General features: G+C 36.9%; 2 protein-coding genes across 4 annotated transcripts in view; both read right to left on the reverse strand.

Annotated features, from left to right (window-relative positions):
• The window catches only part of gjc1 (gap junction protein gamma 1), a 32,484-nt gene extending 30,343 nt beyond the window's left edge, over nucleotides 1–2,141 (reverse strand). For 2 of the 3 annotated variants that reach the window (XM_084130322.1, XM_084130323.1), the window contains exon 1: nucleotides 1,418–2,140. The gene's annotated coding sequence lies outside the window, so the exon portion shown is untranslated. Of the gene's footprint in view, nucleotides 1–1,417 lie in introns of all 3 variants that reach the window. The other variant, XM_084130324.1, reaches the window with a different exon arrangement.
• A 6,709-nt stretch (nucleotides 2,142–8,850) lies between these two features.
• Nucleotides 8,851–22,929, reverse strand: eftud2 (elongation factor Tu GTP binding domain containing 2). The gene is made up of 28 exons (XM_084094563.1): nucleotides 22,787–22,929; nucleotides 21,824–21,936; nucleotides 21,547–21,712; nucleotides 21,385–21,463; nucleotides 21,229–21,304; nucleotides 21,061–21,126; nucleotides 19,397–19,432; nucleotides 19,207–19,297; nucleotides 17,763–17,845; nucleotides 17,382–17,548; nucleotides 17,050–17,174; nucleotides 16,898–16,961; nucleotides 16,713–16,803; nucleotides 16,452–16,587; nucleotides 16,228–16,355; nucleotides 15,169–15,362; nucleotides 14,429–14,540; nucleotides 14,195–14,335; nucleotides 13,870–13,971; nucleotides 13,691–13,773; nucleotides 13,457–13,543; nucleotides 12,465–12,591; nucleotides 11,993–12,080; nucleotides 11,345–11,463; nucleotides 11,026–11,120; nucleotides 10,708–10,861; nucleotides 9,401–9,508; nucleotides 8,851–9,299 (listed from the first exon to the last, which is right to left on the reverse strand). Exons 2-28 carry the CDS (start codon nucleotides 21,923–21,925, stop codon nucleotides 9,204–9,206), a joined length of 2,916 nt encoding a protein of 971 aa, XP_083950689.1. The 5' UTR covers nucleotides 21,926–21,936; nucleotides 22,787–22,929; the 3' UTR covers nucleotides 8,851–9,203.
• Nucleotides 22,930–26,706: the final 3,777 nt, after the last annotated feature.

Genomic DNA, 26,706 nt, shown 5'->3' on the forward strand with positions numbered 1-26,706 from the left:
TTTTAACAATTGAATAAACAGCTGCACTAAATCCTATTAACAGCTGTTTTAAAATAATATAGTAGAAAAAATATATCAAATAAATGCTAGAGGTATTTTGTGACTTTACGCACCACCACTCCACCTCTGCTAATTAAATACTTTTCATGCTCTAATATCAGCTAATTGCTTTAATCAGATGATTTGGTGCATAACTGTGACAAATACCTGCAAGGCTTAGCTGTGGAGCAACAGCACTGTACAGTGAACGTTTAACTGAAAAACATGGTGTCCTCTTAAAGACGTTAAACAGACAGACCCCGACCAAACAATGAATAAAACTAGCTGGTCACTAAAAAAAATGCAATCCTCTCCAAAACAAAGACGGATAACATTTTAGGTTATAGGGTCCAATCCTCACTACTAACTAGTTGCTTATTGGCCATTTATTAGTACTAATAAGCAAATATTAATGCCTTATTCTGCATGACCATAATCAACATCCCTAAATCCTACCCAATACCTAAACTTAACAACTATCTTACTAACTATTAATATGCAGTAATTAGGGGTTTATTTGAGGCAAAAGTCGTAGTTAATAGTTAAAAGTTGATAGTTAATAGAGAATTAGACCCTAAACTAAAGTGTGACCAAAAGATGTTTTTATTCCCAAAATATATTCTGAAAAGCATAGACATGAGGGAAGGACTTTCCTGGAAATCTCTGCTTGATTGAGGGTAACTTTAACAAGTATCTTCCTCTTTTTTCAATCATAACTTCTTTTATTTTTAATTCAGCTGTCATTGTGCTTATTTATTAAAGGAATAAAAAACAAAAAGAAAGAACAAGAGAAAGGTAGAAGAGAAAATATATGATGTTGTTGTCTCATTAACAAGTTAGTATAAGAGTTTAACTACTTTAAGCTCAGTCATCAATACATATATTAAATACATAAATTATGAAGGCTATATAAAGTAGAAACATGACCATCTCTTCGCGTATACTTTACTGTGCACAATGGCACCAGAACAATCTCAACTAAATCCACAATTTCAGCTTTCACTCTCTTAAGAGCAAGCAAAACCAGTGCAAAACAGAAACTGTGAAGTCTGTAATGCCGTTTTGTTTCTGTCAGCAACAAAACCTTAAACCAAACCCGTGGGTAATAGTGTCATTATTGGCGATTTTTTTTTTACAGTGGTTAGGTAACGTAACCACACTATCAATGCGCACCGTTTCACACAAAAGTACATTTTTAATTGTCCTTCATTAAAGTAGCCTATATGGTATATAATTACTTGATATTCATCTTAACCTCGTCAAAACGTAGTAGGCTACGTTAACGCGCTTCAGTTCTGTCATTCACGCGCACGTGCTGTTTCTCCACACACATTATCTGGCTATTAAAATTCAAATATGGCTGAAATATGATTCTTACCGCTCTGCGAGTCTGTGATGATTATTTTATGGAGAAGGATGCCGAAATGACGGAAGGTCCCAGTATTTTAATCGCTGCCCAAGTCCTCCGTTGTTGAACTCGCCTTCGCTTCTGTCTTGTCACCGTTGAACCCTTCAATAGACCTCAGAGCGTGACTGAAATTACCCGATTTTAACATACTGTTCGGTAACAAGCGCTATTTTACGACGTATTGTGAGTGTTGTTAATAGTCATTTGCCATCTGTCGTTCTGTTCATAAATTCAGTTGGATGAATTCAGTCATTTCGAATAAATCACTGCCGATACTCGCTCACCGTTGAGTTCATTTTCGCGCGTCTAGCGAGATCTATAGTCTCGTGCCCGTATTTACCTGGCGAATTATTCTCTCGCGCTTGAAGTGTCATTTTTAATCGCGCGCCTAAAGTCACTCACTTCATTGCACACGTGCGACCACCTATCCATCCTTCTAACTGTCAAAAATAAATGACTACGATTTCAAGCGGTGTCCGCATCTCCTCTCCGTCCTCGCGGGGAGGCTGGGACACAATGACTGCTTGCACGGATTTTACCCACGCCACTTTTTCGGATGTTTCTCGCAGGGAAAGGCAAAAGTGCACGACCTTGTCTGAGGGATGCTACGGCGTATAAAACTGAAGGGGAAGCATGACGGATGGTTGCACACTGACGAGAGGCATTTCTGACGTTCACAAAAGTCGAAGGATGATTGACTTGCGCGCAAGCACGATGCGCGCGCCCGCTCTCATGCATGATTTCCTTTGGACATAAAAAGCCAGTGTGTTCTAACTTCAATTTAAGCTGTTTATTAACTTATTTTGTTATCTGTTTCGATACAAATTAGACTATGAATGTTAGACATTTGTAATAAATTGATTTAATACATTTAATAATTTGTTCTATAGTAAATTATCAGAGAAAATAAAGCAAAACCTGGAACATTGGATAGGTTTGAACTTTTAAACAGAAAAATATCATTTTCTTTTTTTATGATTCCTACTAACATACTGTTATTGTACTCTTAGCCTACTCCATTATTTTCTTCAGCTTAATTTAGACTTCTAATACCTGCCCAGCCCTATATCCTCAATCAGAATTTGAGTTGATAGTTCTTACCCTGAAACCGTGTTCCATCAGTCTCAAGTCTAAACGAGCCATTGTAACCTCTCCATCTGCTTGTCTGACATTCAAGCACTCTGACAGGAACTTTGACAGGCTGACTGGTTCAGGTGCATTGGCTGACATCTTATACAGACGGTGACATTGGAAATGGGGTTTCCTCCAAACCAGAGGCATCTCTCTCTCCCTCTGTTTTCTTTGTGTTCTGTCTCTCTCTCTTTCTCACTTGTCAAATGATGGCAGGGCTTAGGTTGGTAAGAGTCCAGGGCATGAAATAATTATTGTTGCTAGGATGGCATAGATATGATCAAACTGTTCACATAGTTGTGACTGGGAGGTAGGGAGAAATCAGGCTTCCAAAAGTTTGTGTACTCTGGGTGGTTTTGATGAACAGAAGGGTTTTCGGCATATGGTGCTCAAAAACAGCCTGAAGTGACACGGAGGGCTCCAGTACATCTCTTTGTCACATTATCTTGTGGTGTCTGCCAGAAATTCCCTGGCGCCCTGTTTAACATGAATCTCCCACTCTGACTTGTGGGAAAGGAGAAGAGTAGTAGAGGCATCACTGAGACGTTGGATCAAGATGGTGACACTGTCACATCAAATCACTCCATTAATCTGTCACTTAATGTGATTGAACAAATGATCAGACCACAGCTCATTTCAGAGTTTTATTTTTCTACCATTGTGTAAAGTCGAAATGCCAGAGTTTGTTCCAAAACTTTCTTCAACCACTAAAATATAATTTTAGAATATTCACATTGTGACTGAAATTCCATTTATTATCATGACATTACAGTCATCATAACTCATATTTTGACAGTATCACATTTTCTTGTAATGCCTCAACATACAGTAGTGACACTTTATTACATATTTATACTTTTTTATGAAATATTAATTAAATAAATATGTTGTATGCATGTTGTGCAGTTGTGCCTGGAGTGTAAAACTAATGTATGCATTCCATGTTTCAATTGTATCATTTGTTATAATGCAATGAAACATGCCAAATTACAAAACTGCTGGCACTTTGAAAATGGACCAATACATGGGAATCCTGTTGAACACAATGTAATGTGTGGAGGATCTGTTTTGAAATCAAATATGTATTTTTCAACATGATAACGATCCCAAAAACACAGCGCATGCAACAAAGCTGTGCTCAATAAAAGTGTTCATGCTTAGCATTTTGAAGTCTTAAGTGGCCTCCTTAGTCCCCTGACCTTAGAGCCATTGAAAACCTTCGGGAAATTTTAAATAAGCCATGTGATAAGCCATGCAGGTCTTTCAATGAAGCTCAAATTTGAGAAGAACTTAAGGAAGATTGGAAAGAAGTTAAGCATGAAACATGTACAAAGTTTAGTGAGTCAATGCCCAGGAGAATGGCTGCTGTAATCAAAAACAAGGGAGAAACAACAACATATTAATAACTGATTACATTGTAGTCAATGTATTCTTTATTTTGTAAGCTTTTTTTTTCTTTTCTTTTTCTTTTTTGCATAATACAATACAATACAATCCAGATTTAATTATATGTTGGAGTTTACCTTTCTTGCCAAATAATTGTGTAATTTTAAGGCGAGACACCCCAGGTGAATAGGGTAAAAAAAACGAATAAATATCACCATACTTCACCAGTTGATTGATTACATTAATAATAGCAAAAAAAAAAATTGTATTACAAGTTTTCTGAAATGTTATGTTTAAATATGCAAATGAGGCATTGTCTAATTAAATATGCACTAATTTGCATACATTTCTAGAACAAAAATCTGAACGACGAAGTCAGTTTAAAAATGATTGTTTCAGTTATTTGATATATTAGAGCCAAAGTTTTTACAGAGGGGATTTAGGATATCTCAGAAAATACTGTCAACAGCCAAAAATAATAAAATTTTCGCCCTTTTTTTTAGGAATAAAATGTTGTATAAAATCAGGAAAATTATATATGAACAAACCCCTTTGTAAAAACCTTCATAATACTGATAAGAATAAAACTAAAATTTGGTGTGTTTAAGCGTTACTGAAGTGGAGATTTCTGGCTCAGTGTAGGAGGAAAAACTCATTTTGAGAAAACGGCCTATAAAGATATATACTGTAATTGAAATCTACAGATGCAAATAGATAAAGTGCTCTAAAAGATACAGTTAAAACTGTATTTTGGATGTTTTCTGTCCACAAGTCTGAAAAAAAACACTTTATGAGAAGCCAAAAAGCCCATATCTCAAAATTGACAGATGCATGAAAAAACACTGTTTTTGCCTGTAGTGTCTCCCCTTAATATCTTAACCAAGTTTGGTGTATTCTTCTTCTCAACATATTCCTCATATTCTGATTGTTTAATAGAACATGAAGTGTCCTTAATAGCAAGTATTGTGCAAATACCGGACATCACTTGTGTCCAATACTGTTCATCAGACCTGTTGCTAGCAATTCATAAAGTTTAGCAATTCCTTTCCACTGTATTTAGGATTGGCTTTTCCTTTCTTCATCATTTCTGTTAAACATTAATGTCACTAACATGGACTGTAACTGTAAGATTTTATGCAAAATTTGACCAAAAATTGTATCCAAAGAAATATACCAATTTTATACAAAACTGGATCAAAAATACAAAATTGTTATTCAGATGATAACTGGGCACCACTTGCTGAATTAAACAATTAAACTAATGAGGTTTCATGAGTGTGAGCTACTATTTGAAGAGTTTATTGTTGCACACTGGCTGCTGCATACCCCTTCAGGCTGTCTTGGAGGGGTGAGGTGTCTAAGTTGCAATATCTAGCTATTGGGGTGCCTCAAGACTCAGTGCTTGGACCACTTCTCTTCTCCATACATGATTAGGATCTGTCATTCAGAAACATGTTTTTTTCCTATCACTGCTATGCTGATATCACACAACTCAACCTCTCATTCCAGCCAAATAATACGACGGTAGCTCCTCGCATCTCAGCCTGACAGACATTTTCGGACTGGATGAAGGACCACCACCTTCAACTCAACCTTGCAAAGACAGAGCTGCTTGTGATCTCGGCCAACCCAACATTTCATCTACAACTTCCATTCAGCTGGGTTTGTCATCCATAACTCCTTCCAGGACAGCCAGAAACCTCAGAGTTGTGATTGATAATCAGTTAAACTTCACAGACCACATTGCTAGAATGGCCCAGTGCTTCAGATTTGCCTTATACAACATTAAGAAGATCAGGCCCTTCTTATTGGAGCATGCTACACAATTCCTTGTCCAAGCTCTTGTTTTATCTAGACTGGACTATAGTAATGCTCTCTTGGCAGGCCTTCCAGCATGTACTGTTAAACCTCTGCAACTGATTCAAAATGCAGCAGCAAGAGTGGTCTTTAATGAGTCGAAGAGAGCGCACATCACACCTCTAATCATCAATTTACACTGGTAGCCAATAGCTGCTCGCATCAAATTCAAGGCACTGATGTTTGCCTACAGAATGACCACTGGCTCTGCATACCCATTCCTAAATTCACTACATCAGACTTATGTGCCATCCAGTAGCTTGCGTTCTGCAAGTGAACAGCGCCTTGTGGTGCCATCTCAAAGAGGCACAAAATCACTTTCACAGACCTTCACCTGGACTGTTACCTGCTGGTGGAATGACCTAACTAACTCAGTCCGAGCTGCTGAGTCCGTAGCCATTTTCAAGAAATAGAAATGCATATTTTTGTCAACACTTGACCCATTAATATTAACACTTTCTATTCTATTTCTATTTTATCTATTTATATATGCTGTTGATTTGATTGCTTCTGTTGTCCTTCTCAATTGGACGTCGCTTTGGATAAAAGCATCTGATAAATGATTAAATGTAAATGTTAAACCCGTAGGCATATGTATACAAATATGTTGCATTCCAAACAAAGCCCATGCACTGTATATGTCTTTCATATTGCTGTAAGAAACGCTGCCCTCATGTGGTGTCATGACTGGGTTCTTTGCAGTTTTTATGACAGAGGGTCATGAAGAGGTTAAGGCGTGAGTGGAGAAGAGAAGTGAAAGAAATAGAGGAGAAAAAAGCAGTAGTAATTTAACTGGCCATGCAGGGAGGCCTGACTTAAAAGCCCAGTTCCCTCAAAAACAATAATTTACGTTGTTCCAAACCTGTATGATTTTCTTGACCATGAAAGGAGGAATTAGGCAGAAAGTTAATGTTTCTCTTTTCTAAATCATTAAAATTAAATGTTGACCAGTGTCTTTGAAGCTCAAAAAAAAAAAAAAAAAAAGGTGATACAGTATAATCATTCATGTTCGGATATTAAAGATATAAAAGTCTAATAAATATAAACATTCATTCATGAACATTGAACCAAAGCCCTGTCAAAGCACTATGAAACAATACTAGATTGACAACACCATCTTTTTTGATTGGCTGAGATAGAATGGAGGAAGTATATGTCATTGGATGGAAGAAAACGTCTGGAGATACAGGGTAAGATGCCAGAGATAAAGGTTAACATCCTCAAATACAAAAGCTTATACTGAAAGCAACGTGAATGTCTATAAAGCAAATATTTGACTTAGAACTTAGAAATGAACCGTACATATTTCTGTCGTGTCAATCATGAAGTGTGTCTAACAAGTTTGTGAAAGTATTATGACAGTTTTCTGACTCTGGGGTAGAATATGTGTGTGTACATGCAGTGTGACTGTGTGGAGCCCAGGGCATCTGCTCTGATGGCAGTGAATGTGAAACATGCCAAAGCACACATTCACACAGAACCTTTGAGCACAATTTGAAAATCGCTTCTAAATATAGAAAAAAATACACCAGTAAACCAAAACCTTAGGAGAAGACATTCAATCGGAATTTCATTTCACCATTCATCTTGTGAGAAAGTGATCCTGGTATTCAATCCTTCCTTTTCTCTCTTTATCTTTTCCCCTTGACATGCAAGTTAAATGTGTTAATGAAACCACCTCACTGCTGGCTGGAGTATCAAAACCTTAAACTTTCCACAGGAACATTGTGTATTTCTTTGTGGTGAGATTAAGAAACACTGTGTTCTCTGACATGTTTCTGGCAACTATAAGGCTTTAAGTGTTGACAGATATTTTATTATGCAAGTGGTGAAGTGCAGTGGAAGTGCATGAGAGCCTCTTATAAAGTCTGTCACTCATGCTGCCAGAACCATCTCACATATTTACATCACACACACAAACACACATCATTCATGATGGCAGCAGCAACGTAGTCTGAACTGATTATTCATCACCATTTTACCCAATGACACATGCATTGAAACTCGCCGTCTCTGAATTAAATCTATGATTCCCTCTGACATTCAGAAACTTCTCTTCAGCCAGACTGATTAGATGAATGTCCAAAAAATATGGCAGTAAAGTTCAAAATATTAACATGTTTACTTACTTTTCATTAACTTTTTAATTGAACTTTATATACTTTTTATAGGGATAACGATAACACTTTATAAGGTCCATTCATTATGGTTAATGCACTAACTAACAATGAGCAATACATTTGTTACAGTATTTATTAATCTTCGTTAATGTTAGTTAAAAAGAATACAACTGTTAATTCATGTTAGCTCAGGTCCATTAAAATATATTAATCGATACAAATTTTTATTTCAATAATGTACTAGTAAATGTTGAAATTAACACTAAGATTAATAAATGAAAGTATTTTTCATTGTTAGTTAATGTAAACTAATGCTAACAAGTGAGACCTTATTATAATGTAACCGGGATAGTACTAAAAAAATGTAAATTAAATCATTCACTCACTCTCATGTCATTTTGTATGATTTTCCTGTTTAAACTTTATTCAGTTTTATTAGTTTCTGGTTTAGGTTAGTTTAAATGCAGAACTGAACTGAGTTTCATTCAATATAAATGCAAATAACCAACTCTCACAACTTTCTGAAAAACAGAAAGACATCTGTGACATTCACTTAAATGTCAGACTTCTGTCTGTCGAATGGCCTTCACTCATGTCGACCTTCCTCAGTTCTGCTTCTGCATCTGGCAGTGTCACAGACACAAAGCAATCTGTCTTTACCCGTATGTATGCAGATGTACATCTCCTGCCCTTTGTATGTACTTCAGTTTTATTCTGTATTCACTGAATGATCCCCAAGTATCTCCAGTGTTGAATATTCTCCTGCAAAGTTTGAGCATGCTTTCATACTGCATATCAAAACCACCTTTCCCTTCACATCAAAGTGTCTGCAAGCCTTGAGAAGTACAATGGCTATCACCTTCATGGATATCATAAAGAATACATCCATAATGAACTCAAACACAGATCCACAGGCCAAATCCTTTTAATCACACTTACAAAAATGATGTAAGATTTTACAGAGATTTCAGACACATTCCAAAAAGACTTGCCTGTCCTCGCATCATCTTATACTACAAAAACACTTGTCAAATATAAAAATAAACAGGGCAAGACTGTAAGGATGCACATGGAGGTCACAGGTTAATTTAGGGGAGTCTGGGGTAACAGCAACAGAAATCAGTGTTGATGTTGCTAGCACTTTGCATATATAAAAAAACAGTTTTTATATTCCATCATACAGAACTGGATTGATTCGTAATAGGGGCAAGTCCGGTGAAGCTGAAGGGGAATGATGGGATAAGTTAAGTTCATTTGTCTCATCACATCGGGTAGTTGAGCACCACATCCTGTTTGGCCAGCTCCAACAACATAGGGTCATCGAAGAACTTGCTGATACTAACGTCCTCACTCAAACCCTGGAGGAAGAGGAGAGATGATGTTGATATATGATGATATATGATGCATATTCAAACTAAACAAGTTGATTGAAACTTCAGAGACGTCAAACATTTCTTACTTTGCGCCTGCGGGTTTTGATCATAAACTCTCTGGCTAGATGAGGGGCCGGCTGAGGCTCTAGAGGACGAATCACAATGCTCTTATCCAGAGGATCACCGGGAACAATCTAGGGTGAGGGGCAGAGACAATAATTACTCAGGACAGTCGTGAAAATCTAATACCATGTGACAAACACACACACACAGAAACAGTGTTAAAGGCAAAGGGAGTCCGAGATAAGCTGCTGCTGACTCGAACTTCTGCTACTCAACATCAAACACATCAGAGCACATCAACTCACACACACAGACCAGACCCACGCACACACAGGAGAATCCTATGCAAACATGTCCAAGTCACATTTTACCCCAAAATGAAAAGGAAAGAAATCGTATTTTGCATAAAGAAAATTAAGCCAATTTTTTAAATGACTACTTTTTGCATATTTTTCAAAAATTCTCATTACTATATTTTTTGTCATTTCCAATATTCTTAAAAGCGGTTCTAATTAAATTCTCTTGGTTCAAAGTACTGTGATACAATTTTTACATCAGCATACAAAAAAAACTACCGTTTCTTAAATATTTCTACATTTCCTTCCAAATTTTCATTACAGTAATGCATCAAAAAGTTTCTATTACTAATTTCAAATGGTAAATCTCATTAGGTACTTGTAGTAAAAATACTGTAATACAATTTGTAATAAAAAAAAAAATCATTTATCAAAGATCAATTTAAATTTATTTCTCACATTACTGTGCTTAATTGCCATAAAAAAGTAATACAATTTCTTTAACCAATTTATCTATTATTATTTTCCAATTGGTAAATCTCAGTTTCTCACCGTAAGAATACTTTTAATACAATTTTAATAAACAATAAATTATAAAAAAAAAAACAATACATTAATGTATTATTAATCAAAATAATTTAATAAAGGAATAATAATTTAGCAATCAATTAATGTATATTTTCCTATTACTGTGCTTGCTTAATTGCCATAAAATTGTCATTATGGGAAAGAAAAATCATAAAAATCAAAAGGATGCCCATGTCACATTTTTTCCCTAATAAAAGTAATAATTGTAAATAAATAAATAAATTAAAATAAGAAATTAAAACTGAAAATCATATTTTGGTAAAGAAATGGAAGACTTTCTAAAACAATTTTTTTAAAACCAAAATTTAACCAGGATTTATTTTCATTGTTGGGTGAAATGGGTGTGTTTTTGACAGGATTTTATACATACACACAATCTTGTACTCATTCAAACGCACGCAAAAGAGAGAGAGAGAGAGAAGGAAAAAACGTGGGTGCGATTGTACCTGCCAGTGGTGGAACACACTGAGCGCAAAGGCCTGGCCCTGCGTGTGCGTGCGGAGATCGGTTTCAAAACCAAACGAGTCAATAGCTGGTATGAAAGCCTTGATGGTGTAGAGAGGAGAGCCAGGGATTGGGGCATCCTGCGTCACATGACCTCTACGGGACACAGAGACAAGAGATCAGTCAGAGGCTCATTCTAAAAGGAGACCGTCTTTATTAGAGACTTGCTGACTTTTGCTGCCTTGAGCAACAATCTGCTTAATGCGAGTGTGTGTTTACTGACAAGTCAGCAATGTCCTCATTCTGTGTGTGTATTTTACCTCCTGCGTGCCAGCACCGTGTACACGGCAGAAACGCAGTCAGCAGGAGCCTGAACCTCCACAAAGTAATAAGGCTCCATCAGCCTGGGCGTGGCCTGCAGAAAACAACCAATCACAAAGTAAGGGAAAAAAAAGAGGGTGAGTGAGTGAGAAACCAATTACGATAATCAACTTAATCTACTGAACCGAGTTAATGGATCACGTAATTAAATGAAACATCCAATAAGACTAATGGAAACAATGATTAAGTAGAAAAGGAAACAGAGGAAGATGGGAAGAAAGAGAGGTGACTAAACAGACCTATTAAAGGATAGATTACCATGAGAAAGGCAGAGTAGACAACTCTGCGAGCTGTAGGGATGACCTGTCCTCCTCCTCTGTGCAGCGGTTCCTGTGCGATCACGGCATCTAGGATCTTAAACTTCACGTTGCGGATTGCTGAATGCAAGGATTGACAAAGAGACATTTGTTATAGACATATACATATACATATATACACACATATATATGCACCACTATTAACATTCTGATAAGCCTGAATTCTGAATAACATTTTCCCCCCCTCAAAAACACAATTTGACATGTGTAGCATTTTTTTTAAACATGCAGCAAACATTTTTAAAACACATTGAAAAAACACTTTAAATTACCTTTTAAACCGTATTAATCAGACAAAATTCTTACTGTCAGTTAACGAGTTAATTATGAGCATCCCTAGTTTTTACATTGGTGTTTTCAAAGATTAAGTTTAATCTAAATGTTAAAGCAAGGAAAATTATCATGCGCAATGTCTAGTACTGACCGATATAAGTGAAAAATCAACCATTAATGAAATATAGTAGATATGCATTTAAATATTCATTTGCCATTCAAGAGTATTTTATTGACAGCATGGTGTTTTTTTTACGCCCATTTTGCCTTCAAAATCACAGAGAACTCTCATATAAAGTGTTTTACAATGTCTTACGTTCATCACATAAAGGACCCTCGCGTGTGCCCCACTGGAAGCCCTGTACAATGCTGTCCTTCACTGAGCCGAGGAGAGCTTTATCTACCTACAACACGCACAGAAAAAGAGAACAGATCATTTAGAGTCATTCAACGGTCAACAACTTGCATGACCTCTCACAAAAATAGATAGATGGTGTCACATGCAATCACACACGGCAATATTTTTCACACCCTCTGCTTGCCTGACAAAACAAACACCAGATAATAACACATCAACATCCATGCCAAAAGACTTCAACAGATATGCAAATTCAAATGGCCAAAGGCACTATTTCTATAAATGTCAATACAGTTGTCGGCGATATGACGTTAAATCTATCCTAAATTTCATTAATTTGCAATCCAATTACAGTAGAATTGTATTAGATTCAATGAAAAATAAATAAACCTCGCCAAACACAATTAATGTCAGCTTATGTGTAAATTACCTCAGAGGGCAAAGTATCGTCTACTAAGATGTTGGGCCCAGTCGTGTCAGGTCCAAAAGCCCAAATGGAACGAGCTGCTAGCAAATCCCAGTCATACTTGGTCTGGAAAAACTCTCCCAACTTTTTCCTATAGGGAGAAAGAGGGGTATGTTTTAAGTTGGTTAACAGATTATAGGTGAAACAGCACCACATACACTACCATTCAAAAGTTTGGGATTGGTAATGTTTATAACAAAATATTTTTGAAAGAAGTCTCTTATGCTTACCAAGGCTGAATTTATTTGATCAAAAATACAGTATAAACAGTAATATTGTGAAACATTATTACAATTTAAAATACAGGGCTACATTTTTTAATATATTTTATGTTAAAAACAGTTGTGCTGCTCAATATTTTTGTGGAAACCGTGATTTTTCAGGATTTTTTGATGAACAGAAAGTTCAGAAGAACAGCATTTGTCTGAAACCGAAATCTTACCGAACCCAACATTTTGAATGGTAGTTTATGTTGGAATTTTAAAGGGTTAGTTCACCCAAAAATTAACATTCTTTCATCATTTACTCAACATCATGTCATTTCAAACCTGTAAGCCTTTCGTTCATCTTCGAAATACAAATGAAGATCTTTTTGATGAAATCTGAGAGCTTTCTGTCCCTCCATTGATAGCTACACAACTGACACTTCAAAAAGGTTGATCATAAAACTAATCCATATAATCCAGTTAAGTTCAAAGTTTCTGAAGAGACACGACTGCTTTATACGATGAATAGACAGGAGGGTGAATAATTAATGACAGAATTTTTTATTTTTGGATGAACTAACCCTTTAACCCTTAAGGGCCTCACACCAGAGCAATGCAAAATGATGTTGTATGAGAGGCAAATAAAAATTTTCAAATTAATTTCCAACTTTTTTTGTATTTGGCTAAGAGAGACACATTTGTGTTATATATAACCCATACGTTTTCTATAGTTCTGAGATGTTATTCTACCTGTTCCATGTGATCTGCACCACCTCGTTCTCAATGTCTTCGGCTAGACCCTTCTCCAACGGCTCGGCAATCATGGTGATCTTATTCCTGACAATTACACACACACACAGAGTAACAAATGAGACAAACATATCTGAACCAATTTGTTATCCTGTCAAAACTTTTACAGGTCACATTTCAACAAAACTGGATTTCTAAAAGGTGGTGTTGAGATACAGAAAGTTTGTTCCTCACTTTTTATTGGGTGTTTCAGCAAAACACTTCAGGGAGGATGTCTCCACCACAGTCTCGCAGAAAGTCACCACAGGGTCAGCTACCTATTGAGAAGTCAAAGATAAATCACATGTAAATGAAGTGAAGAGGGCAAGAAGGGATGAGAGTAAAAGGAAAATTGTATGAGAGCAAAAAAGCACCTTGATATCAATCTCAGAGTACATCTTCCGCAGGTCGTGCATTACACAGTCCAGGTACAGCTCACCTGTGCCAAGAATCACGTGTTCACCTGACTCTTCCACCTGAACACACAAAGAAACCAGCACAGATTAATACGAAACAAGTCAGTAAAACGGTTGCAATACATCTCTGTACACTAAACAAAGAGCCGAAATGTTATCAAGTAACCCTGCTCATTGCCACTCAAGTATATGCGGCATCTAGTTTGGTCTCAAGGTTTAACACACAAAAGAAATATGGCTTTAAAACAATATTGGTAGCGTGAGTTGTTCTAAAGTGTGTTACCTTTGTTGTAAGTGAAGGATAACTCTTGTTGACTTTTCTGAGTCCATCCAACATCTTGGGCAGTTCTGAGGGATTGACTGGTTCCACAGCTATTTTTATCACTGACGCAGTGTTAAACTTCAACGGCCTGAAGATCTGAGCCTATTCACAATGCAAAGCACATTCAACATCCAATCCCTCATAAATGATCACTGCTTAGTTTCAAATAGATATCTCTCTCTCTCTCTTTCCCACCTCTTCATTTCCACGGGGCTCTGTGATTGTGGCCGTTTTAACGATAGGCTGGTCGCAGCCCTCGATCAGCACCCAGTTACCAGCAGGAACACGATTCACTTCAATCTGGTACCTTGCATAAACACATTAAACATAACTTTGAGTCAAGTCGAGTCAACAATATTTACAAAGGAACGGCAGATAATACAATGAATTAAATGTGAAAAACTGATAGTATTTTCTTGTAAAACAGTTACAGTAATCTTTGTTTTAATCAGAACTTTTTACAGTGTATATAACAGTGTTTCTCAACCGGGGGGCTCATCAAACATCCAAGGGGGTCTCAAGATTACTTAAAATATTTAAAATAAGCCAAAACTAAAAATCAAGATATTTCTTAATTTAATTCACCTCTGTCAACAACAAACTTGTCTTGAAAAACCTGAATGTAAGGAGAAGCCTAATTTTTAAAGTGCGATTTCTAGACCTGAATATGTCATGTAAATTCATAAAATCATACAACCACAAGGGCATTTTTATGCCAAGCTCTAAAATAATTTATGGGGTAGAAATTGAGTGCAAATATTTTAAAAAATCCTTATCTTTAATACTTATCCAGTAAATAATTAACAACTGGAAAGGTCATAGAGCCTTCAAAAATTTTTGTGGACATGGAGTCAAAAAGCATTGAGAATCACTGCTGTATAATGATGCAAGCAAAAAATGAGCTTATTATCAGAATGTCCGAGTGTGACAGTCACCTAGCGACAGAAATCCAAAGGCGTCCAATAGTGCAGATCTGTGAGTCCTCCTCATCCTCCAGGCTGTAGTTTTCTCCCAGAACCTTCACCGGCTGGCCCGCCTGCAGGGTTCCACTCAGGACTCGACCAAACGCGTGGAACTGAACGCCGTCGTCTGTGCTGAACATCTTAGTGGTGTGGCACATCAGTGGACCCTTAGACAGGAAAACAAGTTTGACTTAGTACTTTTTTGTAGGCTTGCTTGAGGTGGATACATTTTTATTTTTTATTCAGTAAGATGATATGTGCGTTAACTACATTTACTGGATAAATTCAAGAAACGGCCATCAAAAAAGTCATGTGACTGAGTAATTGACTCAGAGAGGAAAATACAACATTTTGGACTGGTCATTCTGAAATGCTGGAGCCTTAGCTTGTCATCAAAATGATTGGTTACTCCAGAACTGCCTGACAAGCTGTCGCTCCTAGACATAAAGCATCAGCCACAGCGTTTTGTCTGTGTGCTCTAAACCACAAGCTATTTATTATTTATCTAATAGAAGAGCTATAGTTGCTTCCCTAATAGCAATGACTTCCATTTCCATTTATATTTTGTGCTAATTTATATTCACATACACTACCAATCAAAAGCTGTTAACCAGCACAACTGTTCTCAACATTGATCATTTTAAGAAATGCTTTTTGAGCACCAAACTGGCATATTAGAATGATTTCTGAAGGATCATGTGACACTGAAGACTGGAGTAATGATGCTGAAAATTCAGCTTTGACATCACAGGAATAAATTACACTTTAAAATATATTAAAACAGAAAACATTTAAAAGTTTTAATAATATTTTGCAATATTACTGTTCTTCCTGTATTTTTGATCAAATAAATGCAGCCCTGTTGAGCATAAGAGGCTTCTTTAAAAAACATTACAAAAATCTTACAAGCCCAAACTTTTGAACAGTAGTGTATAACGTGATGATTTTGTTCTCTTAAACACAAGGGATGGAAACTCTTACAAGTTCAACATCAAAACACTTGATAACAACCTCTGTAGATCCCACACTTACATCAGGGTCACACTCAGACATTGTCTCTCCGAGGTCTGAATCCAGTCCCCCTGTGTAGCTGTGCTCTATCTTGGCTTTGGCTCCCCCCTGAGGAGAAGGTATGTGTTGCACACACATGTCCACAAAGCCTGTTGAATTTGCACACATTATTAGACCGAACACACCCCACATGGTCAAGAACTATAATTCAACGCAATAGCACAGCAGCACAAAATGACACTCGCCTGTAAACTCTCCAAAGAAGCGGTTACAGACGAGACGTAGCAGAGGTCTAATGTTGAGCTTTAACTCCTCTTTTGTCAGATGAATGCCGAGCTCATCCAAGACACGAGGGAGAGACGTATCCACATCCCCCACCACCTACAGACACAACACAGTTGCAGAGCCTGGATATGTGTGCGTGTTTGACTGCCTACATCAGTCTGAATGTGTAGAAATATTACCCAAGTTAATGATGCATGAATAAATTTGAGTGTACATCTTACCTGCGAAAGAATCTTGTACAGCGGCTCCAGCACAAACTCAACAAAGCTGCGCTGAGAGTTGCTGTTGGGGGCTTTCTTTGTGAATTTCCTCCTGATAGGCACAGAACACAACCAGTTACAAAAAAGAAAAGAAACAACAACAACAAAAAAATGCTGCCATTACTCAAAATGTCTTTTTGTCTCACGTTTTAGGGTTGAAGTAAATGTCTCCCCACAGCCTTTTAGAAAACTCCATGTAATTGATATCACCTGTAAAACAAAAGAGTAAAAAAAAGTTTATGTTTTCAGACAAAATCATTAAGTATGCATTTGAACTATAGGTTTGTGTATGTCTCACCGTAGGTGTCTGAATAGATTTTGGCGAAGGAGCCAAGAGTGAAGCAGATGCTGTATTGCGAGGAAGCGAAACACACGTTTCCCAACAGGGGAGACACAATCACAGATTCATCTGTGGAGTATGTGCTGCCAGAGAGAGAAACAGAGAGATTTAATCTCTAGTATTTCAGACAAAACTGCTCGCTAAAACAATTCAACTCATGAGGCTCAACAGCTATAAGCTAAAATATGAGCTGATGAAATACAAATAGTTCTAGGCTTCTAGCTCTAGGATTGGTCTCAAATAGCATGCTTTATCTACAAAAATGTTTTCTTTTAAGTATTGTAGAGTACCTCAGCAAGCCGTTGACCTCATCCACAATGTGGCGAAGTTTGTAGTAGGCATCAGTAGGGGGCAGCTTGAGCTCCACGATCAGACGATCTACTTTATTAATACAGATAGTGATGGCCAACCTCTCCTGCACTGCGTGCTTGATCAGCCGCTCAGTGTTCAGCATCACCTGAACACATGCAAACAGACTGTTAAAAACACACTAAAAAGTTTATACTTTTTATAACAGCTAGTTTCATTTGAAAAATACAATATAATATTAAGCCTAGACAATGATTTATTTCTTGAATTTCAATAACAAAGACATACTAATGACAGTCTTGAAGCGAAAATCTTGACATCAGCAGAAAACCATGTATGTGTGTATGTGAATGTGAACTCACCCCCTCGGCAGCATCGATAAAAAGCACAATGCCGTCGGACAGTCTGACTGCAGATGTCACTTCATCAGAGAAATTCACATGACCTGAAGAGGCGTATAAGATATAAGTCACTTGTTTTTGCACAGTACTGTGCAAATATACTGTGTACTTAGTGTACTAAGTGAAATTTTAAACAGATAAGCAGTGGCGTAAAGAGATAATGTAATTAGTTACTGAGTAATGCAACTACTCATTACATTTTGCATGGCACCTAACTTTTTCTGCAGCACTTTGTTACAAAAGAAGCGATACCGCCATCTACAGGGCAATGAAGGTACTATATCTTGTGCATTTCAAGGCTACTTTACACGAATGTGAGCACATTAGTAGGTAGTTGTGCATCGCAGGCGTTTCATATATGAGATGAGGACGTGGCTGTAGCCAGTGATGAGGCTAAAACCAGCATGTCCAGCTGTTTCTTGTTTTTCAATGGCATGTCTCTTAAGGCGGGCATACACAGTGTGATTTCTCTGCAATTTCAGCAAGGTTACCAACTCACAATGTACAAGTAGATCTCATGGGATGTAAAACCAAAGCTCAAGATTTATGTGCTCACACTATACGGTCCGATCGTCGAGCTGTGAGTTGTCTGCTCACACTATACGTGTGAAATATGCACGATAAACCCCCGTGCCGGGTAGCGCAGACAGACCATAGACCACAGACCAACGATTCAGATTTCCTGTGATAATAAAATTAAGTAAACATTAAATAAATGAGTAAATAAAGTGAAAAGTAAATTAATGATCACGTAAATTAATAAAAGTGGCGCCGGTGTATATGTACACGCAGGTGGCTAGGAAGACGTGGGTAATATGGTTTATCCATTTTGCAACACGAACTGAAGGTAAGCAACAGTTTGCTAAATTGCAGCTAGTTTGATAGCTACAGAACTTAAAGATCTCCCTCTTTTCGTTTTCTTTCTTGCAGAATTAAAGTTTAATTTCTGTTGTTGCGCAGGTGCAGTGAGGGAAAAACACAGAGTTTAGGGCAATCGGTTCGTAGCTCTGCTTCAACTGTGCGATACCCTCACGAGGGGCGACCAAAATTTCTGGCATGCCAGAAATTCACCCGACCATCCGATTGCTGGTCAGGAGAGGTTTATCGCCTAACACTTCCCAATGCACGACAAACGACGCATGAAAACCGGCTAGACTAAAAAAAAAAAGTTGCACGTGTCAAAGTTCGGCTCAAAATCGGACTAAAATCGTACAGTGTATGCCCAGCCTTAGGTGTTGACTAGTGCATCTTTAAGCCTACATTCAGAACAAGTAAAATACTTAAGTAATGTAATGTAATGTAGTCATTTTCACTGTGAGGTATCTCTACTTTTACTTAAGTATGGTTTTCGGGTACTCTTTACACCTCTGTGGATGTTAGCTACTTCACAGGGAAGAGGGAGTACCTGGCGTGTCCATGATGTTGAAGAGGTAGGATTTGCCCCGAGAGTCAGGTAGCACCATGGTTACAGGAGCACTCTTGATGCCAACTCCCCTCTATGAGGAAACACAAAAAGATGATTGAATGAAACTATGAATACCATGAGAACACAAGATAAATGCTTGCTTGTAATCTTATCACAAGTCATTTCTTACCTCTTGCTCTGTGAAGAGGATATCTGTGTATCGTAGCTGCAAAAAATAACATAAATATTTCAGTATATCCTTTGCATGACTGTAGTGCTAAACAAATATGGCATGCAATCTTAAAAACAGGACGCCTCTGTCTGCATGTGCAAAGAAACATTGGTAACACTTTACAATAAGGTTCATTAGTTAACATTAGTTAACATTAGTTAACTACATTAGTTAGCATGAACTAATAATGAACTGCACTTATACAGTATTTAATAATCTTTGTTAATGTTAATTTCAACATTTACTAATACTTTATTAAAATCTTGTTAACATTAGTTAATGCACCGTGAACTAACATGAACAGCTGTATTTTTTTAACTAACGTTAACAAATATTAACAAATGTATTGCTCATGGTTAGTTCATGTTAGTTAATACTAGGGCTGAACGATATATCGTTATCGTATCTATATCTAGATATGAACTTTCAAGATATTACTATCGAAAAAAGCAACGATATAGATTTCCCCTCTCCGCGCTCGCCCTGCATACAACTCTGGCAGTCACAACAAACATCAGTTTTACGAGTGCCCTTGAATGCACCGCTAAAGCCAGCGCGCACACACTACCAGGGACGTGGGAACTATATTGTGAGAGGGGGGGCGGCGTTTCCATGGTGACGCGTCATTGCTTGTCACGTGACACACCGCAGCAGCAACAGCGCTGAATGAATGATGATCTGCTTTTATGTCATTTTTCCTTTTTTATTCAGAATATTCACAAATGTGTTAGCTATTGCATGAATGGCATCTGATATTCCGATTGTCAAATACATGCAAGTGGAAGTATATTGTTGTTTAAACACCTTTATAACGATCGCGTTAGTTGAGCTGTATGCGCGATGGGCGCCGCCGTGTTAGTTTGTGCCGCAGACGCAGTTCAGAGAATCGGATCTGTTGGATTTACAACCTCTATGTTTACAACACGTGAATTCATCCACTTCTCCCAAAATACTTAAAAGTAAGTGGCTGGTGAACTGGGAATAGAATAGAGTAAACATTGAAGTTACTTACACAATGTGTATCTGATATGAATAAAACATGTCGAATTATAATGGAAAGGATTATTATTACCTCTTCCATAGACATCAGTGTGTATTTTACAAACTCTAAATGTATTGTTTTTTTAGTACTTATGTGAATTTATATGTTTGAAACCTAAAATAAACAGTATGTGGTTGAAAACACTGAAAAGTTGTGATATATGACAGCTCTGAGCGTGCCTGTCTCTGGCTAAATTCAACATTTGAATTTAGCAGTTGATCATGTGATGCACTTGATCGTACGCTCCAGGGACCAGCCTAGACTGATTACGTGTGATCGTACGTGCGAAAGGCTTAAAAACAATACATTTTCTGACACAAAATTTTGAAATGTAGGCTTAAATCAAACACATTTTAATTCAGATTCTGTATTTATATATATATATATATATATATATATATATATATATATATATATATATATATATAGTATTGTATCGATATCGAGATATCTGGCATGAAAATCGAGATATGAAATTTTGTCCATATCGTTCAGCCCTAGTTAATACATTAACTAATGTTAACTAATGAACATTGTAAAGTGTTACCGAAACATTTATATTCATTATCTATATACTTACATCAGAGTCATCTCTCTTGCGGATTTCAGGATGAGTCTGTTCAATGAGGCAGTCCACAAAGCATGTCTGGGATGGGGAGATAAATGCATTTTGAAAAAATGAATGAAATCATCATAATGAATATTAGATTTGTCACCTTTGTCTAATAAGCATGATAATGTCTTTTACCTTGCCATGGTGTAAGTGTCCACACAAAGTGACATTTCGGATCAATTCTGAGCTGTCCATTAAATCAGCAAGGAACCTGCGGACAGACATGCATGTAAGAATATGCAATTCAAACATATGGGGAGAGAGAGAGAATCAACACAATACTGAACTCACTCCATGTCATAGACTGTGGCTGGAAGCTCCTGCTCCATCAGAGTAAACTGCTTCAACTTTACAGGTTTTATGATGGGCTCTGAGGAGAAAATCAAATCAGAGAAATTGGATTTTGCACTGGGTGTTCATGTAGTGCATAAACTCGATCAGCATGTCTGTTACCTGTCAATGGTTGTGTATCTTCTTCTTGGACGATGGTCTCCACCTCAGGACCATAAACTTCCTCAGCTGTGGGATAATACTTTTTATCCTCATGCAAAACCACCTCCATACCACCACCCTCCTCATCAACCTCAGCCTGGTCTTCATCATCATCATCCTCATCTGCCTGTAATAAGAAAAACAAATCTTATATCCCACCATACACTGTCTTGCAACTAGCACATAAAACATAATTTTTGGCAGTTATTTTTGTGGATTTTATGTAGTTTAGACACACCTCATCAGCCTCCCGGTCCTCTGCATCTAGTTCCTCATCTTCATCAGAGTCCAGCTCCGGTCCTATATAGTTTCCGAACTCATCATAAAGATCCGTCTCCATGCTGACGAGCGCTGATGGGACATAACAGATTGGAATGGCATTTTCCAACCACCCGTACTACAGTTGTGCAGAGAACTATTCAGCATGCATGGGAACTCAATGCTGCTCATGAAAAATGTACACAGCTGTAATCTAGGAAACCTGTGGCTACTTTCAAGATGCATAAATATAAAAGCAAAACAATTTTATTTCTATAATCCTATTTATGTTGTTTCAAAGGCTTGAAGTTACTGTTACTCCTTTACTAATATTTTCCCCGTTTTTGGTGTCTTGTCATTGACTAAGAGCTGACAAACTACATTCAAAGTAGTCTCATGCTAACTTATTCATGCTGAATTAAAGTAAAACTATTTTGTAGGCACTATATAACAGGATCTAAACAGTGTGCAGGATTGTTTTACATTTTTGTAAAACAGATTTTTGGTGAATTGTATTAAAACCAGCTAGGGTTTTCTTACAGGCATCATAATAATTATTAATTAGAATAATAGTATAATAATAATTAGTAATAATTTTCATAAAAATGTATTGTCCCTGTTGTTAAATTCATAGATAATCACAAGTGAGATTTCAATGGGATTTTGAACACTGAACTAGGAAATGTCCCCGGTTTCCATTACAGAAATCTGGTCATATTAGTGTATATTAAACATGCATTATGCATGTGTAAGACAGTAAAACAATTTAGTAATTTACTGACAGTCACAATATATCAAAAAGTTGAGAACAGCCTTAAAAGAAGCTGTTAACGCAATTGAACGCGCAACAAACGTAAGACAACAAATGAACGGATTGCTCATTTAATTCATATTTCATTTCTGTCTATCGCATGTAAATGCACAATGTATAACAGTGTTTTACCTGTATACGAGTATTTATGCCTGTGGTGACTTTATTGTTGTTTCAAAGAAATCCTCGTACTGTTTCCAAACCATGCACCGCGAGGTCCTCACACAGTCCAACGTACGTCGTACGTTGGTGACGTCATCATCAGTCGCCATACACATTGCCCGTTTGAAAAACACGGCTACAAAAAAGACGTCGCACAAGTTAGTATTCTGAAACATTTATTTTATCATTAAATTCACTCTTTTTACATGTTGAAATCCTGGGTTGAAATACATAAATTAATTCGAATATTCAGCGTTCAATACCCACCTTAATTATTTGCAAAAAAAATATACTTCGAAAAATTATCTTAAGGAATATGATTAACTAATTTAATTTACATCATAATTTTGATTAAATTTCGTTTGCATATTTGCAAATTAACTAATAAAAATCCCAACTTAAGTTATTGTATTAGATTTAAAAAAGTAAATTTAAATACAGTAAAGACAACTAAATAGCCTATTTGTCTTTTAAAAAACAAAACAAAGAACAAAAACAGCAAAAACAAACAAACAAACAAAAACCCTTCATAATTATCTTCGCAATTAAGACAATATCCCCTCAAGACTATCCAACATGTCAAATAATAAAATGTACTGACAGAAGATGGCACCATATCACAGGTATGCAGAATTTCTTAGGTCTTTTATGGGTTTCACTCATTAGTATCTCTAATATTTTCAGTCCCACATACTTTACGATGTCAAGTATGACAAAGTATTAGCAAAGTTCTATTTGCTAATGCAGGGATCTCAAATGGCACTTCAACATTGGCAGGACTGCAGAGGTCTGTGACTTTCCAATTGTAAAAAACACACACACACACAAAAACCCCCACCAGACCAGATACAGGTAAACATTAATATCCAATTTAATACAACTAAAACACACAATAGTGTCATAATCACACTGCTAACACTATTTTCAAAGGTCTGACAAGACGATGGGGAAGTGTACAGTTTGCGCGCACACACACACACACACACACACACACACACACACACACACACACACACACACACACACACACACACACTCACTTGCCTGTGCTTTTGGAATGGTTGCCTCAAAAGCCCTTTGAGGAGAAGAGAATTTAATTTATCTGTCCAATCATAATATCAACAGTCTCTCATGATAATCTTTCCTTGAAAGAAAATTTAATGTGATCTTTCATGTGTGCAAGAGAAAAAAACAAAGAGAACATGGCGGAAGAAAGAAAAACAAAAGGGAAGTCAAACATGATCCTGCAAAGCAAACAATCAGAGAAATCAGAGAAAAAGACATTAACATATGAACATATCAAAATTGAAAAAGGTTAAGATTGTAATAATTGTATTTTGCATCAAATAAATGAGAGAGAGAGAGAGAGAGAGAGAGAGAGAGAGAGAGAGAGAGAGAGAGAGAGAGAGAGAGAGAGAGAGAGAAGCCTACACAGAAATGAGTTCTGCTCGTGTTTCATGAATGAGGCCCACAGTGTTTCTAATGATAGCAGTTGGTCTTGTCTCAGTGAGGCATAAAGCACCTTACGGTCCATGTTGTTGTTTTCTGTGAGATCAAACTGAACATCATCTCATCCAACTTGTTGCCTCACTTACAAAAAGCCACGAAGAAAAAAGGAATTAACTGAACATACTTCTGTAGTGTCTTTATGAATCAGCAACATGTGCAGCAACTAATGCATCTAACACACCTTGTAATCATGTGTAGTCATCAACATTATGCGACACAACATGTTAAATATGCATAAATGTTTTTACACTAGTCATCGCTATTCTCAGAATGTATTAAAAACAACTGCACATCAAAAGTGTATTTTAATAAAGCTATTGTTATGTGATGACATCATATATGCAGTATAATACTGTGTCTACGTGATTGCATGTAAACCCTCATATTATCACAAATAGATCCCTAGATGAAATAAATCATTCTGAGGGCACGGGTGAAATAACAGATGATGTTTTCCACCATCCCGATCTGTTCGTGCAGAGGTTCTGGAACGGGACGGTACAGGAACGTGTGTAAGAAAGGGAGCTTCCCTGTTTGTTTGCTGCAGGGCTTATGTGTACCATCTAAAATCTATCTGAGGAAATGGCGAGGAGACCTCAAGACTTCTTGGGTGTGAGAGATCTGTTTTCAAGGGGCTTGATGCCAAATGTCACAAACTCAAACAGGACGCTGCCAAATGCACAGATGCACCATGAGTGTAAATACTCTGGCATAAAGAAAACATTTTTTGCACTGTAGAAATACTGTAGCGGACAAACAGGGTTACCATAGATCAACTTGTAGAGCATGGTGCTCCAACAGCATGGTTCAATTCCCATGAAACATGCAAATTATTTTGCATGTACTCTTGAATGCTCTTTTCTTCGGAGTAGAATGCTTGTATTTTGTTCCCTAATTCTCTTTTTGTGAGTTTTGTGTTTGCATGTGCATGGTGTGTGAGTGTATTCTCTGAGGTGCTGCTCCACTAACTCTCTCATTACTCATTTTGATCAGCACACCTGGGCAGCGGTGAAAATAAATGACACACTTTCCCCCATGTACAATCCCTCTCTTCTTTTCTGTATCAAATAATGTCTGTTCTATTACAGCTGAATGTTCATTTTCTGTTGCTTCTGTCTGTGTTGTTGATACAGTCTCATCTCTAACATTATGCATACAGGCTAAAATTAGGTCTCACGACATCTGCTGTATCCTGATTGATTACTTGTGTCTGTACTGTATCTTGACTCTACTCCGTTACTGGACACGCACACACCTGTTAATCAGCAGTTGGTCCTTGTGATGTAGTTGATGAGACTCTTGATTGTCTACAGTGAAAATAGCAGAAGAGCTCATCAACCCCATTTACATAATGGAAACACAACAAGAGGCTCAATTAATGCTCGTAATTAAAATCTTTTGTGAAACTGAGGTGTTACGTAAAGCTATTTTGTGTATCTTGATATTTTAGCTTTTTTTTTCTTTGTCACTAAAACTTAGCTTTGTCATCACAGGAATAAAATTACATTTTAAAATATATTAAAATTATTAAACATCACAATAATATTTCACAATAAAAAAAATAAATGTAGCCTTGGTGAGCCCAAACTTTTGAACACCAGTGTATACATGTATTAAAACAGTAGCAATAAAACAATGACCTTCACTTTTAGTAGAGAAAAAGAGACGGAAACAAATACAGTTAGATACTTTGTTGCACTTAGTGTTTTGCGTTTATGTTGCACATTTTTGGTTGTTATTCCTGCAGGTGAATTTTTTTTACTTTGATTAAGCAGGATGAATGCAGGTCTGTCAGAAAGATGGAGAGAAAGATGAATGGCAAACAAGGTGAGAAACTAGTTTATAAGAAGGTAGAGAAACAGCACAGCACATTTGGGGTCACACACTACTCTACTTTAATTAGATCATGCTCAGTGTGCCACTGTGTGTGTGAGCATGTTTGTGTGTGATATTTATCAAATTCACATTGTATAAATGGGTCTGTGTGCTCTTTAAATTTGGTATCATCCCCTGTGTGATGCATGCCTACTGTACACCATTTATCTTTAAAAAGAAACGTGTGAGAACTTTTCAAACAGGGCTGCAGTGATTAAACACACAGCAAACAAAAAATAGCCTAAGTGGCAACACATAAGAGAGCCTGTGGCCTAAATACCAAACATGACATTTTTTGTCCTATGTGAATTTGTATTGATGCATGTGGGAATCAAATGGAAAAATCAACATGTCTGTATCACTCTTAAAAACTAAAGGTTCCAAAATGTTGTTTTTGCAGTGATGCCATAGAATAACCATTTTTTGGTTCCCAAAAGAATCTTTCAGTGAAAAGTTCTTAAAATAACCATTTTTTCTTGATGAACCTTTTAATAACCTAAAGAACC

Source organism: Abramis brama (genome assembly GCF_963993115.1).
Source record: "Abramis brama genome assembly, chromosome: 1".
NCBI classification, from domain to species: domain Eukaryota; kingdom Metazoa; phylum Chordata; class Actinopteri; order Cypriniformes; family Leuciscidae; genus Abramis; species Abramis brama.

Coding starts and splice junctions, on each gene's coding strand:
- eftud2 (XM_084094563.1), bottom strand. CDS start 21,925: ATGGAGACGGATCTTTATGATGAGTTCGGAAACTATATAGGACCGGAG. Junction 21,713..21,823: donor AGGACCGGGAGGCTGATGAG/GTGTGTCTAAAC, acceptor TTCTTATTACAG/GCAGATGAGGATGATGATGA. Junction 12,592..13,456: donor GTGCAGATCACATGGAACAG/GTAGAATAACAT, acceptor TTCTCCCTATAG/GAAAAAGTTGGGAGAGTTTT.